Here is a 15,735-nt window from a genome sequence, read left to right as displayed (position 1 = left end):
TTCACCAGGAATGATATGGTTAAGGACACACAAGTGTTACATTTCTTACTTAGCCGCTCCACAACATGTGCTTTATTCATTCCTCCTTCCATGCTGGTGGAAGATGTAGAAGATTAAGCAGCCCGTTATTCAGGGTGAACCTAAATTTCACCAACAAAATTTCAGAAGTTGTTCAGGAACCCGTGGTCTCTTGTGGTCTTTCAGAGTAACCATGTAATTACAATTTATTCAGTATGTTAACCCATTTACACTTGTTTCTGTGAAAATAAACAAAACATACAATTCAAAACACAGAGTAAATGAAACAACCATTATACAGTTGCGAAAGTACTATGATTTGGGATCGCTCAGGTTTTCTCGGTGTGATTGATTAATGGTGTGCTTCTGGGTGTTCAGTCGAGTTTTCACATACAGAAGTTAGACTACTGACCCAGTCATTGTGCTATTATGTGTAATCACTGTCTGGACTCCAATCAGACTGCGGGTAAATGTAACAATGCAAGTCAGGCACCTAAGGAAGATGACTGGGTTGGTTGTCAAAATATTGTGCATAAGATAAACTGAAAATTCAGTTGAATGCCCAGAAGTACACCATTACTGTGCTGCGGGAATGGCTCAGCCTACCAAGATTTTGCCATTCTTCTTTTGCATTTGATGAAACCATAAATGAGGTGCATATTAGCCAACTCTTTATTATTAAACCTGTCCATAAGCTGTGCATCACTGTTAACATAAAACAGACATGACCAGAAAATCAAACACGAGGCAGAACCTAGTGGTGCTGTATATAAGCTTGAGGGCAAAAAGTAATGTGAGCTTACTCCTCTTGATCTGCAAGGTGCGTAATAATAAAGTGTGTCAGCTTCAGAATAGATTGGTTATGATATTTCTCCAGAAATAAATACAGCTGAACAATTATTTTTGTGTTGGAGGCACTCTTGGTATTACATCTTGAAAAATATAAAGCAAACAAATACACTCGGTATATTAATTTTGAGATGATATGTGAAATTTCAATTGCTTTCCTATCACATTACAACTCAGTTAAAATTATTACAAAGTTATAACTCTCTCTCTTTTGCTGGCATTCAATTGAAAGAGTTGCACCAGGTGCACACGCATATGTACTTGCATGTTTTCCATTCTCCAGCCCTTGCTTATGTTCACATTTACAGCTTAACACCTCAAATATATGGTAAGTAGTTATCTTCACTCATTTTGTTTTAATTATTATACCCAAAATGTTCCTAACTTGCTTTTTGGTGTGGTGTGTTCAGTTAGGAACAGGGCTGATTTTTCGCATTAAGGGAAGAGTGGTGGAGGGTAGTTTGTGATGGCAGCACAGGAGGTTAGGTCTACTGCAGAAGATATGAGATCAGCATCCTGACTTTTTTAATGCGTGCAATGCTTGTTGGACAGCCGTGGACACATCATCTTCACTCTACTGTGCTGTGCGAAGGAGAGGGTGAATAAATTGTGCATAGGATGGCAGAAGTTAATGAAGATGGCCAGTACTATCTTGCCTAATGACACAATCACAAGTTCAGCATGTAAAGCCAAGTAGCACATACCCAGCAGTGCTCACTTGCATGTAGGATGTGATGTCCCAGAGTGTGAGCAGGCTTTATATGCTTCCTTTACTCACAATTATAATTCATGTTGTCATGACATAGCTAACTGGCATGTTTCCTTAGCTGCATAGTAAGGCCATGTCACCATTGAGTCACAATCAGAGAGTGCTGTCTCGCATGGAACGAGAGGGAACTGCTGGCTGGCTGAGTTAGCTGAACTGTGGGGTGGAGAATGAGTGGCACTTGCACAGCTTTGCAATGCTGATGTAGTGCTTGCGTTGAGAGCAAAATGTATTAAAAAATTTGAAGGTGAAGAAAAACATTAAAGACTAACAATGCACTGGATGCATAACTTCAAGCCAGCTTGATAAAAATGAGAGAAATTTTGAACTGTGATCAATGGTTCAGTGTTTCTTGATTAGCACTGGAGCTATATTTGGTGAAATAGGAGAGCTGATACTTTGATACTGGGAGGATAATCTGAAAGAGCACTAAAAGATCTAAATCAGCAGCTTTCTGTCAAAACTACTGATATCCTTGGGAGAGCTGGCCATGACAACACTATTCCATCTGGTGTGCAAGATTTATGGGGCCCTCCGTTTTCAAGAAGAACGTAATAATCCCAATTCCAAAGAAAGCAGGTAGTGATTTGTGTGAATATTACTGAACTATCAGTTTAAAAAGTCATGGTTACAAAATACTATGCAAACATACCCAGCAGTGCTCACTTGCATGTAGGATGTGATGTCCCAGAGTGTGAGTAGACTTAACGAAAGCTTTTGACAATGTTTACTGGAATACACTCTTTGAAACTCTGAACGTAGCAGGGCAAGAAAACAGGGAGCAAAAGTCTATTTACAACTTGTACAGAAACCATACGGGTGTTACAAGAGTTGAGGGGGGAAGGGTTATGAAAGGGAAGTACTGGTTGAGAAGGGGAGAGACAGAGATTGCTGCTGATCTCCAATGTTAGTCAGTATGTACACTGAGCAAGCAGTCAAGGAAAGAAAAGAAAAAATTGGAAACGGAATTAAAGTTCAGGGAGAGGAAATAAAAACTTTGGGCTTTGCTGCTGATATTGAAATTCTGTCAGAGACAGCAAAGGACACTGGAAAGTAGTTGAATGGAATGGGCTGTGTCTTGAAAGAATAATATAAGATCAACATTAACAAAACTAAAACAAGGGTAATGGCATGTAGTCAGATTAAATCAGGAAATAACTGAGGGAATTAGATTAGGAAATAATACACCAAAGTAGTATTTGAGTTTAGCTATTTGGGCAGCAGAAAACTGATGACTGAAGTAGAAAGGGTAGAAAATGTAGACTGGCAATGGCAAGAAAACTGGTTTTGAAGAACAGAAATTTGTTAACATCGAATATAGATTTAAGTGTTAAGAAGTCTTTTCTGAAGCTGTTTGTCTGGAGTATAACCATGTATGGAAGTGAAACATGCATGATGAACAGTTCAAACAAGAAGAGAATAGAAACTTTGGAATGTGGTGTTTCAGAAGAATGCTGAAGACTGGGTTGCTAGAAAGCGTAACTAATGAGGAAGTACCAAATAGAATTGGGGAGAAAAGATAACTTGATTAAAAATAAGGGATTAGTTGGTAGGAGACACATTCTGAAACATCAAGGGATCTCCAGTTTAATAGTGGTGGGAAGTGGCGGCAGGGAGATGCAGGAGGTGGGGCTATAAATCAAAGAGGAAGAAAAAAGGATGAACAAAGTAAGTGGGTTCAAAAATTATATAGGTTGTAGTAGTTATCCAGAGATGAAGAGGCTTGTGTAGGATAGAGTAGCATGGAGAGCTGCATTAAACTAGTCTTTACACTGAAGACAACAACAACAACAACAACAACAACAACAACAACAACACTGAAATACCAGTAGGCATCTTCTCATATACCTTCCTTGAATCAGTATGACAAGTGACTGTTAGCTGAGTAGTTTGGTTAGTTGTTGTTGAAAATATTTTTATTGTCATGTTTCCTTAAGCTTGCAGTTTTTTACTTGGGGAAGACGACTGCGGAATTGCACCAGATGTTGAAGCTAGCTTTTGTAGATAACACTTAAGGTCAGATATAGATGTATGACTGGTATAAGCATTTCAGAAATGGGCAAACATTGACTATTGATGATGACAGTTAAAGTTAGTCATTAGCTGGCGTAACAGCAGAAAATTTTCAGAAAATGATGGATCAGATTTTACAATATTGTAAACAAGTCATTCAAGACCACTGCAACTCCATGGGGATATGTAATGCTACAGGTGAATGTATTCCCTCAGAAGAATTGTACATTTGAAGGAATTGGTGAAGTTTGTGAGACATCTGCTTCAAGACAGTCACTAGTAACATTGCCTGCAATTATATAGGGACCTCAAACAACTACTTCAAGATGGTTCAGACTTTCTTTCAAAGGTTGTCACTGGTGACAAAAATTGGGTTTATGGCTATGATCTTTATATAATCAGCCATATTGGACCCTCATCGCTGGGGGGGGGGACCTTGATAAGTGAGTAATGTTTTTAAGTACATGTTGATCATTTTATTAGTATATCAACAACATTTTATACTGATAGGTTCATTCAGTATGGGAGCATTACGAAAATGCTCCATGAGCTCAAATGGATCCCCTTACAAATTGATCAATATTTGTGTAACATGAACTTCTTTGTTAATTTGGCAATCTCTCATCATTCATACATGTGATAGCTTTACCTTGATTGACACTAGCTCCACACATCTTTATATCTACCATAACAGTACAAGGAGTTATGTTTCTGTTACATATTTGCCCATTATAAAGTTGTTTATGGAAAGATATGTTCAGAAACAATATACATATAATTTGCTTTCTGTTACAGACTTCAACAGGTATTTTTGGACTGGGAAATTCACAGACCCGATGTGTGAAATCATATTCGACAGCACCAATACCAGATGTTTCGCGCCTGAACCCAATGCGATTAGCTAAACTAGTGTGGATAAATAATCGCACAGTGTCCCTGATGCTTGCAGATGGATCTGAAACAAGATTCAATGTCTAAAAATTTGTTTACTCAGTATATTTTATGAATGGAAAAGAATATTGGGTTCTTTATGAAAAGATCTTTTAGAATGGAGTTTGTGACAAGATTATTAATGGAAGCTTTGTTTGGCTTTTTAATAGCTAAACTGTGCATGAAATATTTCAAACACAAGTTTGTGTATTGAATGTTGAATTATAGCTTCGATCTTGCACTAGCCTGTATGGATTTTTAAATTTGTGCCAATTTGAAATTATTGATCACAAATCCATTCTTTAAAATCTTTATTAACCAAGTTGTAATGTTCACTCCACCCACAACATGCTGTGATAAGTTCATTGTTATAAAGTAATATATTGTTGTACAAAGTTCTGCTGTTAAATTCCATTTGTGAATAGATGCATTTAAACATTGGTTTTCAGCTCAGATTGTGTGATCTCTCTCTCTCTCTCTCTCTCTCACACACACACACACACACACACACACACACACACACACACACACACACACACTCACGGTCACACACACACACACACACACACACACACACACACACACACACACACACACAAACCATATGGTACAATGTTCTGTTTTCCAGCTTTGTTTGTAATAATCATAGTAGGATTGGCTTTTTGCCAGTAGAAAAAGCAACACTGATTATCAGTTTGTTTTTCATGTATTTATCTTCTGGAGCTTCAGCCATGTCGACCAGGATCCAGCATGATCAAATATGTGGAAGGCCAATATTCTTTGCTAATAATGTGACAACATCGTTTTTTCTTGATCTGTGAGGCTTGAAACTTACTGTTAAGAAATTCTTGTGTTCGAACTCGTACCTGAAACTCATTGTACTTTGGTGATACAAAGTTTATGACTATGAAGATTAATGATAAAACAATGTAAATAATTCAAATTGAGAATTAATTCTGCATAATGTACTTTGAGAAGTGCTACATGAGATCTCTTTATCATCTGGTCCGAGATTACAATACATTAATTCGATGACTGATTTTACTGTTATACAGTAATTCTAAGGCATTGCATAGCACTTAAGTTATGTGGTGCTGTTGTCCATCAGTATATCATACAATATAAATCTGTTGTTTCATAATTCACAGCTTTCAAATCAACATGTTGCATAAAGGTATTGGTGAATGTGTGTTTAAGTATGCATTTCAGAAGTGTCCCTGTACATTCCACAAATTGAATATTAGTCCCATTAATTTCAAAGTGACATTTTTTTAATAATAGTTAATTCACTGTAAGTAATTTAAAAAGAAGATGAGGATACAAACTATCCCTAGTTCAGTTTTTGTGAGACGCACAGGCACATGCAATCCCCATTACAATTTTATGTTTTAGGTTAACAGATATTATTAAACATCACAGAAAGAGACAGCTTGTTGTGCTGGCAATTGTCAGCTATATTTTATTATTTTCACCTACCTATTGTATTAACATTTATATATTAATTTAAAATTATCGTTGCCTTGTGTTCCACTGAGAGTGTTGTCATTTGCACAGCTTATGATAATCATTACAGACGAGTGTTTTGCAAATAAGACTTGCATATTCCAAAATAATTTTGTCATTTCTCCATGCAAGTCATTTTTCCTCATTTTATTCTTGAGTATTTATTACTGTCTGTCTGTTAAAACATATTTGCACGTACTAAAAATGAAAAAATTAAGGTTTTGATGGCACATAATTGGATTTGCAAATAACTCGTAATTAATGGTTTGTTTTAGGTGTATATCACTTGACTGATGAATGTGTGTGTGTGTGTGTGTGTGTGTGTGTGTGTGTGTGTGTGTGTGTGTGTGCGTACACATATGTGATTGTTGTGAAAATATTTCTTGACCAGTTGTGTTCCATTACTTCATCATCAGATTTTTGTTAAGTTATATTTTTACTGTCTGTAAGTGGTGGTGTTAGAAATGTTGCAGTGTGATTGTGTGAAAAAGTTTGTTGTTGATGCAATGAGTTACCAAATTGTTGACAATAATATGTACTTAGATGTTCATTGGGTTTATGCCCTTATGTATCCCAAAATATTAAAAAAAAATCCCTTAAGTCTGTAGTCTTTCTTTTTTTTGTCCCATGTAAAGGTCACTTTTTGCAAATTTTCTTTTCTATCTTTCACCATCAAAAATAGCTAATTCTAGATCATATTCTGCAGACTTAGTGCTAATTGTTACATACACTAACACATTATGTGGGTTGATATTTTCCATTATTTATTCAAAAGGACAAGCTGGAACCTCGTCTCACAATCTGACCTTGCTGCAGCCACTTGCGAGATGATATCGTTAATTACTGTAAATAAAGATGATATTTATATGAGGCAAACAACTGTATGATCACAATTTTCAGTGGTCACACTAAGGTAGTTTTGTTAAAGATTGAATTCGTACTTACCTTGTAAACTGACAGTGTCTTAATTTGTCAGTAAAGTAGACCCTGTAACTGCTTATCAAAAACTGTGGAAGTGATTTAATCAGGTTATTGTGTGAGTTCTGTATCGGGTTATAATATGTATTTGGATAAACACACAGATGTCATACACCTTTCCTCGCAGAACTAGACTGTTGTGTATCTATATAACAATACCATCATTGATCTACATTTGCCTTTCATCCCTGTGTAATAAGTAATGATTTTGTCCCACCACACTCCTACTGACCACACAGGGATCATCTCGTGCATTAACACTTTTAAGCAAGAACCATTCAGTACATGGAGCAAACAGCTCTTTCACAAACTTTAAACACTGTTTGCTTTGGATGCTCTCAGCATTTCATTGCTCATAGTCTGTTGTTATTGTGGTCATTAGCCCCATGGTTGGTTTGATGCCAGTTTGCATATCAGAGAATTGCATGTACTATGGAAAGATGATGTGGTAGTGTCTTGTCTTTTGCATTTTAATACTGAAACTGTTAAAAATTATCCAGATCACTCCTGCATGTAGCAACACAGTTGCCATAGCAGTTTCTCCCACTTCTGCCAACTGTGACTTCTGGAAGTTCTGCTGCCCTCTTCCAGGATGAAGCATGTTCACAGTCCAGTGCCCCTTAAATCTTGTCACTGCAAGCAGCTTGTGAATACTATGCAGACTTAGTACTCACTGTTACACACATCACAAACTGCACTGATCAGTCTATATATGTGTCACTTCTCAGACATCACGATCTACTGTAGTAAATATGTCCTATTGTGGATATGAATCCGGAGTTTTACAGTATGATGTAAAAATAACAACAAAACAAATGCTTATATTAAAAAGCTGGCAGGGAGGGGGGCAGTCAGAACCCTTAAGGCAATGTTGCCCCTTTTCCTAACTGTGGCAAGAAAACTGGCTAAAACTTTCAGTTAAAAGGGAAGCTTGCAATTGAATGTGAAATTCAAACACATCTATCTGAAAGTTTAGCATCTTACATTGAAGAGAATAACGAGACAGTGGCTGGCTGATATAGTTTCACAGATTTGGCTTCACCTATTTGAATGAGAGAGAACTTTTATCAGAGTTTTACAAGTTACTGTGAAATTCACAGTCAGCCTCAGGATTTTATACCATGCGCGTTTAGTGAATGACAGGAAGATGTATCATGTGAAACATTAAATAAATGGCAGTTGGATTCCGGCCTGGTACAAGTTCAGTCTTGATGCTTGTTTACTCACATGGCTTCTCATCTGCAAAACTAGGTGGTGATCACTGATAATTACTTTTAGGCTTGGTTTCCTTGGATCTGTAGCCATATCAGAGCTTACAGAGGAACACATGTGCTTTTAATGGAAGGTAACAATTTGAAGTTGTGGGACAGCATTGGTTTTAAAGTCTGAAGATTGTTCATTGCCCCACTCAATAATGGCTAGCTGACCATTTTTGTGAGTAACTAGAAAGTAGCCAGAACTTATTACCTGTGATCTGCTGTTTGCTTGCTGACATCTAAACTACTGTCCTAAAAAATAACAGACTATTGTTTCAAGAAAAATGAAAAGGACATGCACTTAAATCTGCATTCAGTTGACAAAATTCTTCATTTGGATTAACAAGACAACTCGTCCTTGTCCTTTGAGCTCTATACTGAATTAAAATTTCACAGATTCAGGTAAGTCATTTTACATATTTTTAAAGTTGGCACCTTGCTCCTCTTGGAAAAGAAAAGCTATGAAACTTCCTCAGTACCATACAATGAATTAAAATCTCCACGGGTAAATTCAAAATAAGCTTTCTTGCCATAAAATGACAAAATTCTAGTAAAATTCCAGTTGCTACATGGTATGTTATTCAGGTGGCACACAATACCATTATTACTCTCAAAATTCCAGTTACTAAATCCTTTTGAGATAATAGAGGTTCTTCCCATGATACAACACATTAGTCTCACAGTTATCCGAGCGATACAGAATTGGGTACATACTGACAGTCGCGAACACAGACTGTTTCACTGAGAACCCCTAATGGAGACTGATGTGCCTTCCTGCAGCCATCCTATAGATATGCCTGCAGGGTTCGTACATTTCTTAAACATGTTTAAAAGTACATAATTTTTATACTGTGGTATAAAAATCTTTATAGGTGCTTATTTTATCTTTTTTTAATTATGGTCCTAGTAACTCCATATTTTTGTCTTGGCAATTGTATTCAAACTTAAAAAATTGATTAACTTGTCAAAGTTAAAAACATGAAAAAAAAGACTGCACGTGTAGGTTATGAGGGTTGCTCAGCTGTATGACATGTAGGGCAAGAGGGGTAAGATTATCCCTGCCTCAGGCATGTAGAATAGTATAAGGGGGTTTGTTTGTACTGTTGCCCCGGATGATGATTACACGAATATTTTGTCAGGATTTGTAAGCAGTGGGTCCTTGAGGTATGGCAAGATGCAAACACGAGAAGCAAGTTTAAACAAGTTCATTAACAAAGACTGATTGTATAACACGCATGCTACGCATACCCATCATCACTGTGTCTGACATCCAAATTACAGTCATATCGAAAGGCTCCATGGTAAGCTAACAAAAAGAGACATATTCATGCCCAAGACCTCGCTAGTTAATACTGCGAGCTGCGGACGGCGGCCAGTAGCGTACTCTGCGCCGCAGTGTGGCCAGTCGCACGTCTACTGACCAAGCAAATTGGCAGCATTCCAGACGGGTCGGCTGGCGAGCGCATGTTACGTACAGTATGGTTGCACGCAATCCGTAGACCCATACATCACTCTCCCCAGAGAAAAAGAGCAACCATAAATGGCTCAAAATGACCTCCTGGGCGTTATGAATCTATTTTGCCATCTGTGACATCAGAAGGCATTGCAACCTGTATTTCATTTGCAGACACAGGAACATTCGGTACAGAGAAGTGTACCTTCAGGATGACAATTTCATACATGACAAATGCTGTTGACAAGCAATAAAAACACACTACTGACAATCAAGTGTGCATTAACGTTACTGGATGGATCGAAGGACTTAATTCTATTTGCTGCTTCAATGAAGTTTAACTCATTATTGGAAGAAATTACCTTTTCATGGATATCCGTAATTAAATTACTGTCTTCAGAAAAACTTAATAAGGAACGCTTTCCATATGTTAATATGTATGAATCATTGTAATAAACAAATAGCATTCTCGTTAATGCAAATGTCCAGTTGCATGAAATGTAATTGGCAATACACTAGGCATTTCAAATAGTTCACATGATAAATCACAATGTGTGGCATTCAAGATTAATCCACTATTGTTCAGTTTGAGTGTAAAGGGTAACTCAGGTGTATTATAATTTTTACATGTAAATGTGACATCAACGGTGGAGTTAAATGAAAAAATTATACCTTCAGAACATAGTTTAAGAAATGGATGATAAAGATGCGTTAAAATTCTAGGGCAATCATCTCTTGGGGGATGATTCACAAGCAATTCTTTCTCACAGCTGTACACTCTACTGTCTAAGAATACTGCCGATTCAGGGCAAATTAACTTATGACTACATTTATACATATGCTAATCATTTTCATTTAGGGACACAAAATATCTTCGATCCTTGCTGATCAGTAGATAATCATTCAGTATGTACTTTACATGAATACCTGCCTATCTCCATTTCACAGAGTAAGTATAAATCTTATAAATTTTAAAATTATGCTTTGATCTAGCAATGGTTATAGAAACAATAACAGTTGATTCATCTTCAATCATTAAAGAGTGTGTGGTGGTTAACTTATAGTAATCATATAAATTATGAGATTTAACAGGGTACATCATAGTATAGGTTGCATCTAGCTTTCGTTCAATTGATGGTAGGATCTGTAAAAATTGTTCTGGATGTAGTAGTACATTGCTCAATCATTTGGACTACTTCCTAAGGCTGTTCTTAAGTTAAGGGCATCCATTCTAGCACTTGATAAACTATCAGTAATCCTTAACAATAGAGTATTTAAATCTAAGTGTCCACTCACAGCATCTAATCCTTGGAATAATTCTTGGATATTTGCATTTGTATCATGTGAAATAAATTGCTTTACAATCTCTTGAATGAAAACTGTATGGTTAGGAATGGTTATTTGCATATTCTTTAATACAATAATTTCATTAAAGAGGTTAGTTGAATCTGTACTGGACTGTTGTTCAAGAGCTAATATTTTGCCTTTAACTTCCAGTAGATCTTGACTAGTTAAAGTACCAAATACAGTACGAAGGATACTCCCTCCAAAATCAAACCAGGCATGTTTGTACCAAATTAAAGTTTTGTGTGGCAAAAGCTTTAAAAAAACAGTAACTCTCTTGTTCGTAATTAGCACATATCTGCATTTTGGCTGTGATCCAGTTATTATACCAAAATTGTATCATTACCCTTAACAGAACGAATTAGATCAATTTGCTTCTTCTTACAGAATTGAACTGTTGCTGGATTTCACTCAGATTGTACTTGAGGACAAGTTTTGCATTAGTAGTTGAAACTACCATGTCTGGTTGTGGTTCAAAGAAAACACCTGTACTCTGTGGTACTATTACTACAGCATTAGTAGCATACGCTATCATAGCAAACATTAGAATAAAAATGAACATGGTTAATTGGTTCTAAATAGTAGAGTTAACAGTGAACATAAAATAAATGAGTTTCTTGTGGTAACCAGTGGAATAAAAGGTTTAGTTTCATTGTGCACTCTTGCAATAACTTCAATACTAAATTTTCACAACACATTCACGTAAGCACATGGCTGAAATAAACACACGGATTGCAAACTCTCACACTACACACGTTTACGCAGATTGTACGGGTGTCTGGAACAGGATCGTTCGGAACATGCGGATGCCTTGGCCTCGAAGTCTGGACAGCGACCTTGTGATTCTTGCTTCCTGGGTTTGAGAACAGCAGGTCTGCCTCTTGGTCAGTCCTTGTCGTCTTGCGGTACTACAGGAAATCGACCCAGAAATGCCTTTACATGATTGACACGAATGACAATCGAATGAAATGGCATTTGGAGCTTAAGAGTAACTGGGGACAACACCTCCAAAATTGGATATGGTCCTTTCCAAAACTTCTGAAACTTTTTGACTCGACTCTTCTTTAACAATGCTCAGATACACAAGATCCACTCGATACTGTGGCACTGCTGCTTGGTGGTCGTGTTGTCTTGTTCGCTGAAGAAAGGATTGATGATTTTGCTGTTTCACTCCCCTCCGTGCTTCCTTTAGCTTGCATGCTAGGTCCCTTATGTGTTCATTTCTGATTCCGGCAGTCGATCATGCAAAGTCCATGGGTGAACGGACTCTTCTTCTGTAGATGATCTCATATGGACTTAGGCCAGTTGAACTGTGCATTTTGGGATTGTAACAACTTATCAAGTACGGTACACAGACATCCCAATTGTCATGTTTGCTGCTCACATAATGGCTAACCATTTTAATAATTGTCCTGTGGACTCACTCGATTCTTCCATTTCCTACAGGGTGTGCTGATGTAGTCCTTAACTGAGTTATTTGCATGAGCTTACAAGTCTGTTTAAGTAATTCATTCATAAAATTTATTCCTTGACCACTTAATGGTGATCTAAACTTAAGAATCCATTCTTTTACAAAAACTGTAGCTATAGTCTCAGAGCTCTAATCAGGTATTGGTATAATGAGAAGGTATCTAGAGAAATGATCTAACATTGTCAATATGTATTTGTTTCCATCTTTAGTCTTAGGCACCGGTCCTATGACATCTAGTCCTACTCGTTCAAATGGTTCACTTGTCTCTGGCAGTTCTTGCAATGGTGCTCTACTTTTTCCTATCACACTGTGAAACAAACTCGAAAAGTCAGCGTTGTGGCTCAGCCACCAAAACATTTGAGCTATTTTAATGTTTGTTGCATTTTTACTGCAATGTTCTGATAATAAAGAATCGTGTTGTTCTCTTGTTATTTGCTCTTTCATGCTTTCTGGAATAACTAAGTGGTTTCCTGTACTAGTGATTTTGTACAAAAATCCATCTATTTTGACAAAACGTTGATCATTTTTTCCACTATTTGCATTGTGGATCTTCTCCTTGAGCTGCCTTTAACTCTTCTTCTCGACTTATTGCAACACAAACATTGACTTTTCGACTCATTGCATCAGCATTCAAATTGGTACTCACTCAGTCTTAATGCCCATCTTGTTAATCTGGAACTTGGATCCTTTAAGCTCAATAACCAATAAGTGCAGCATCATCTGTAATAACAGTAAACTCTCTTCCTGTTAAGAAATATCTGCTATGTATTATACCAAATCTCAAAGATCTTTCTCAGTAGTAATATAATTACATTGTGCTTTGTTTAGTTGTCTGGAAGCAAATGAGATTGGATGTTCATGACCATCAACTTCTTCAGACGAGGTTGCATCCATGGCAAAATTGGATGCATCTGTTGAAAGAATACAAGGTTTACTGAAATCCGGATAGGCTAACACTGGGGCTGTGGTTTGAGCACTATTAAGTTCTTCCATTGCCTTTTTGCACTCTTGACCAATTAAATGTGGCTTCTTTCTTCAGTAGCTGTGTCATTGGGTGTGCTATATTCACATAACTGGCTATAAATCGTCTGTAGAAATTTGACAGTCCCAAGAATGGTTGTAGTTTTTTCAAATTCTGTGGTTCAGGAAAATTCTTTACATCTTCAATTAATTTTGCATCAGGTTGAACACCTTCACGGGTAATAACATAACCAAGAACTTTACCTTGTGCAAAATGACAGTTATCTATTGATAAAGACAGGTTTGTGCTTCTTATACACTCAAAAACAGCTTGTAGTCAGTCAGTATGCTGCTTTATGCTTTCACCAAAAATTATTACATCATCAAGGTAAACAAGTGCTTGTGTTGGGGTGAGCCCTCGTAAAACTGAATCGATCAGGTGTTGAAATGTAGCTGGAGCATTATGAAGTCCAAGTGTCATACAAAGATACTTGTATACTCCTGTTGCTGTTACAAATGAAGTTTTTGTTTGATCATCTGGATGCACTGTTAACTGGTGATACGACTTGTTAAATCACATACTGAAAAAATTGGACGTCTGCCCAGGTAATACAAGGTTTCCACCAAATTTGGTAAGGGGTAAACGTCGGGTGTGGTCACAGCATTCAAAGATCGGTAATCAACACAAAAACGGAACTGTGGGTCTCCAGAAATTGATTTCTTCTTTATAATTACAACAAGTGGTGGGTTTTATAATTCCGGCTTCTAATTGTCCTTTAACCATGTCTTCTACCAACTCTCTTTGACTGAATGGAATACGGTAAGGTTTCTGTGTGATTCGGGCTGCATTCCCTGTATGAATATAACGCTGAACTAAATAAGTGACAGGTAAATTTGCACGTTCTCGGAATAAATCTGCATACTCCAAGAAAATAGGTGCTAAAATCTTCTGTTCATCAGCTGTCAAATGTTCTTTTTACAAATCTTGCGTTTCAGTTCAGTATTAACTTTGTCTCCTCGCAATTTTGCGGTACTGTTACAAAAATCTCCGTTTATAACTGCAGCATTTGTTACCTCATCTGGAATCTGTATTACGTCACTTTTACTTACGTTCGACACTTCAGCAACTTTTGTTCCTCGTGGCAAAACAACATCCTCATTGCTCATATTCGTTATTGTAACCGAGACTTTTGCGACATTGTCTTCCCATTGTAGCGACACCTACACTTTTAGCAACATAACAACGCATTGTATCCAGTAACTCACTTTTCTCGGATCGCTCAATTAATAACAAAGTTCCTTCCTTGCATCGGGGTGACTTGACTTCAACGTAGATTGTCTTTCCTGCTCCCTTGGGAATTTGCTGAGGCTGATCAATGTGAACATCGACTCGGATAGTCTGAACCGATGCATCGTTTGGTAGTCCATTTCCACGACGTCAGTATTGCTGCTCCTTTGAGTCCTTCTAGTTGCTACGGCCTAGTCTGATCTTTAAACTTTCTGCGACAAACACCTCTGACTCGTTAGCGGACAAGAAATCAAATCCAAGTACACCGTCATAACGCGTTTCGTTATTTGAAACTACTTGCACCCTTGCTGTATATTTACCTTTATTTTCACTTTCATCTTGGCCTTGGCCAAGAATTAATTCTCCGTCAACTTCTCCATAGTTATGTAGATTTCCTTCGTTTAACCCTCGCACTTTTGATAGCGACGGTTTCAATTTATCCCGTTTATCTATGCAACATTACATTAATGAGGTCTGTGCTCCTGTGTTAGTAAGTAGTTTGATGTTTCTCGCATTGATATACAGCACCTATCACGAAGTCATTTTCGGTCTGATTTTCGCTGGAACTAACAGGAAGTAACCGGCAAGGGACGGACGGACTGGTGGTCCGTACGTCCCAGTACTCGTTTAAAGATCTGGCAGATTGTTGTTCTCATTACCGTTCTTCATGTTGCGACAGTCTCTCGAAACATGACCCTGCATCCCGCAATGATAGCAGATTCGATTCTCTTTACAATCCTTATGCTTGTGACCCAGCTTATTGATCTGTAGCATTGTACTGTTGTGTTGAAAACTCTGCGTTCTTGTTTCTGCATCTCATTCGGTCGTCTTAGTGCTTCAACGAAACCAACAGTTGATTCTACTGCTTCCTCTCTCTGCAACCCATGAATGAATGTGTCCAAGGCT

General features: G+C 37.4%; 1 protein-coding gene across 4 annotated transcripts in view; it reads left to right on the top strand.

The window, feature by feature from the left end:
- The window catches only part of LOC126299335 (WD repeat-containing protein 7), a 324,063-nt gene extending 317,381 nt beyond the window's left edge, over positions 1-6,682 (top strand). For all 4 annotated transcript variants that reach the window (XM_049991168.1, XM_049991166.1, XM_049991167.1 and 1 more), the window contains one exon: positions 4,442-6,682. In XM_049991168.1, coding sequence (XP_049847125.1) covers positions 4,442-4,624 — 183 coding nt within the window. In that variant the 3' untranslated portion in view covers positions 4,625-6,682. The remainder of the gene's footprint in view (positions 1-4,441) is intronic.
- Positions 6,683-15,735: the final 9,053 nt, after the last annotated feature.

This window comes from Schistocerca gregaria, chromosome X (assembly GCF_023897955.1).
Source record: "Schistocerca gregaria isolate iqSchGreg1 chromosome X, iqSchGreg1.2, whole genome shotgun sequence".
Taxonomy (NCBI): domain Eukaryota; kingdom Metazoa; phylum Arthropoda; class Insecta; order Orthoptera; family Acrididae; genus Schistocerca; species Schistocerca gregaria.
Note: the sequence above shows the minus strand (reverse complement) of the source record. Positions and strands in the feature narration are given on the sequence as shown.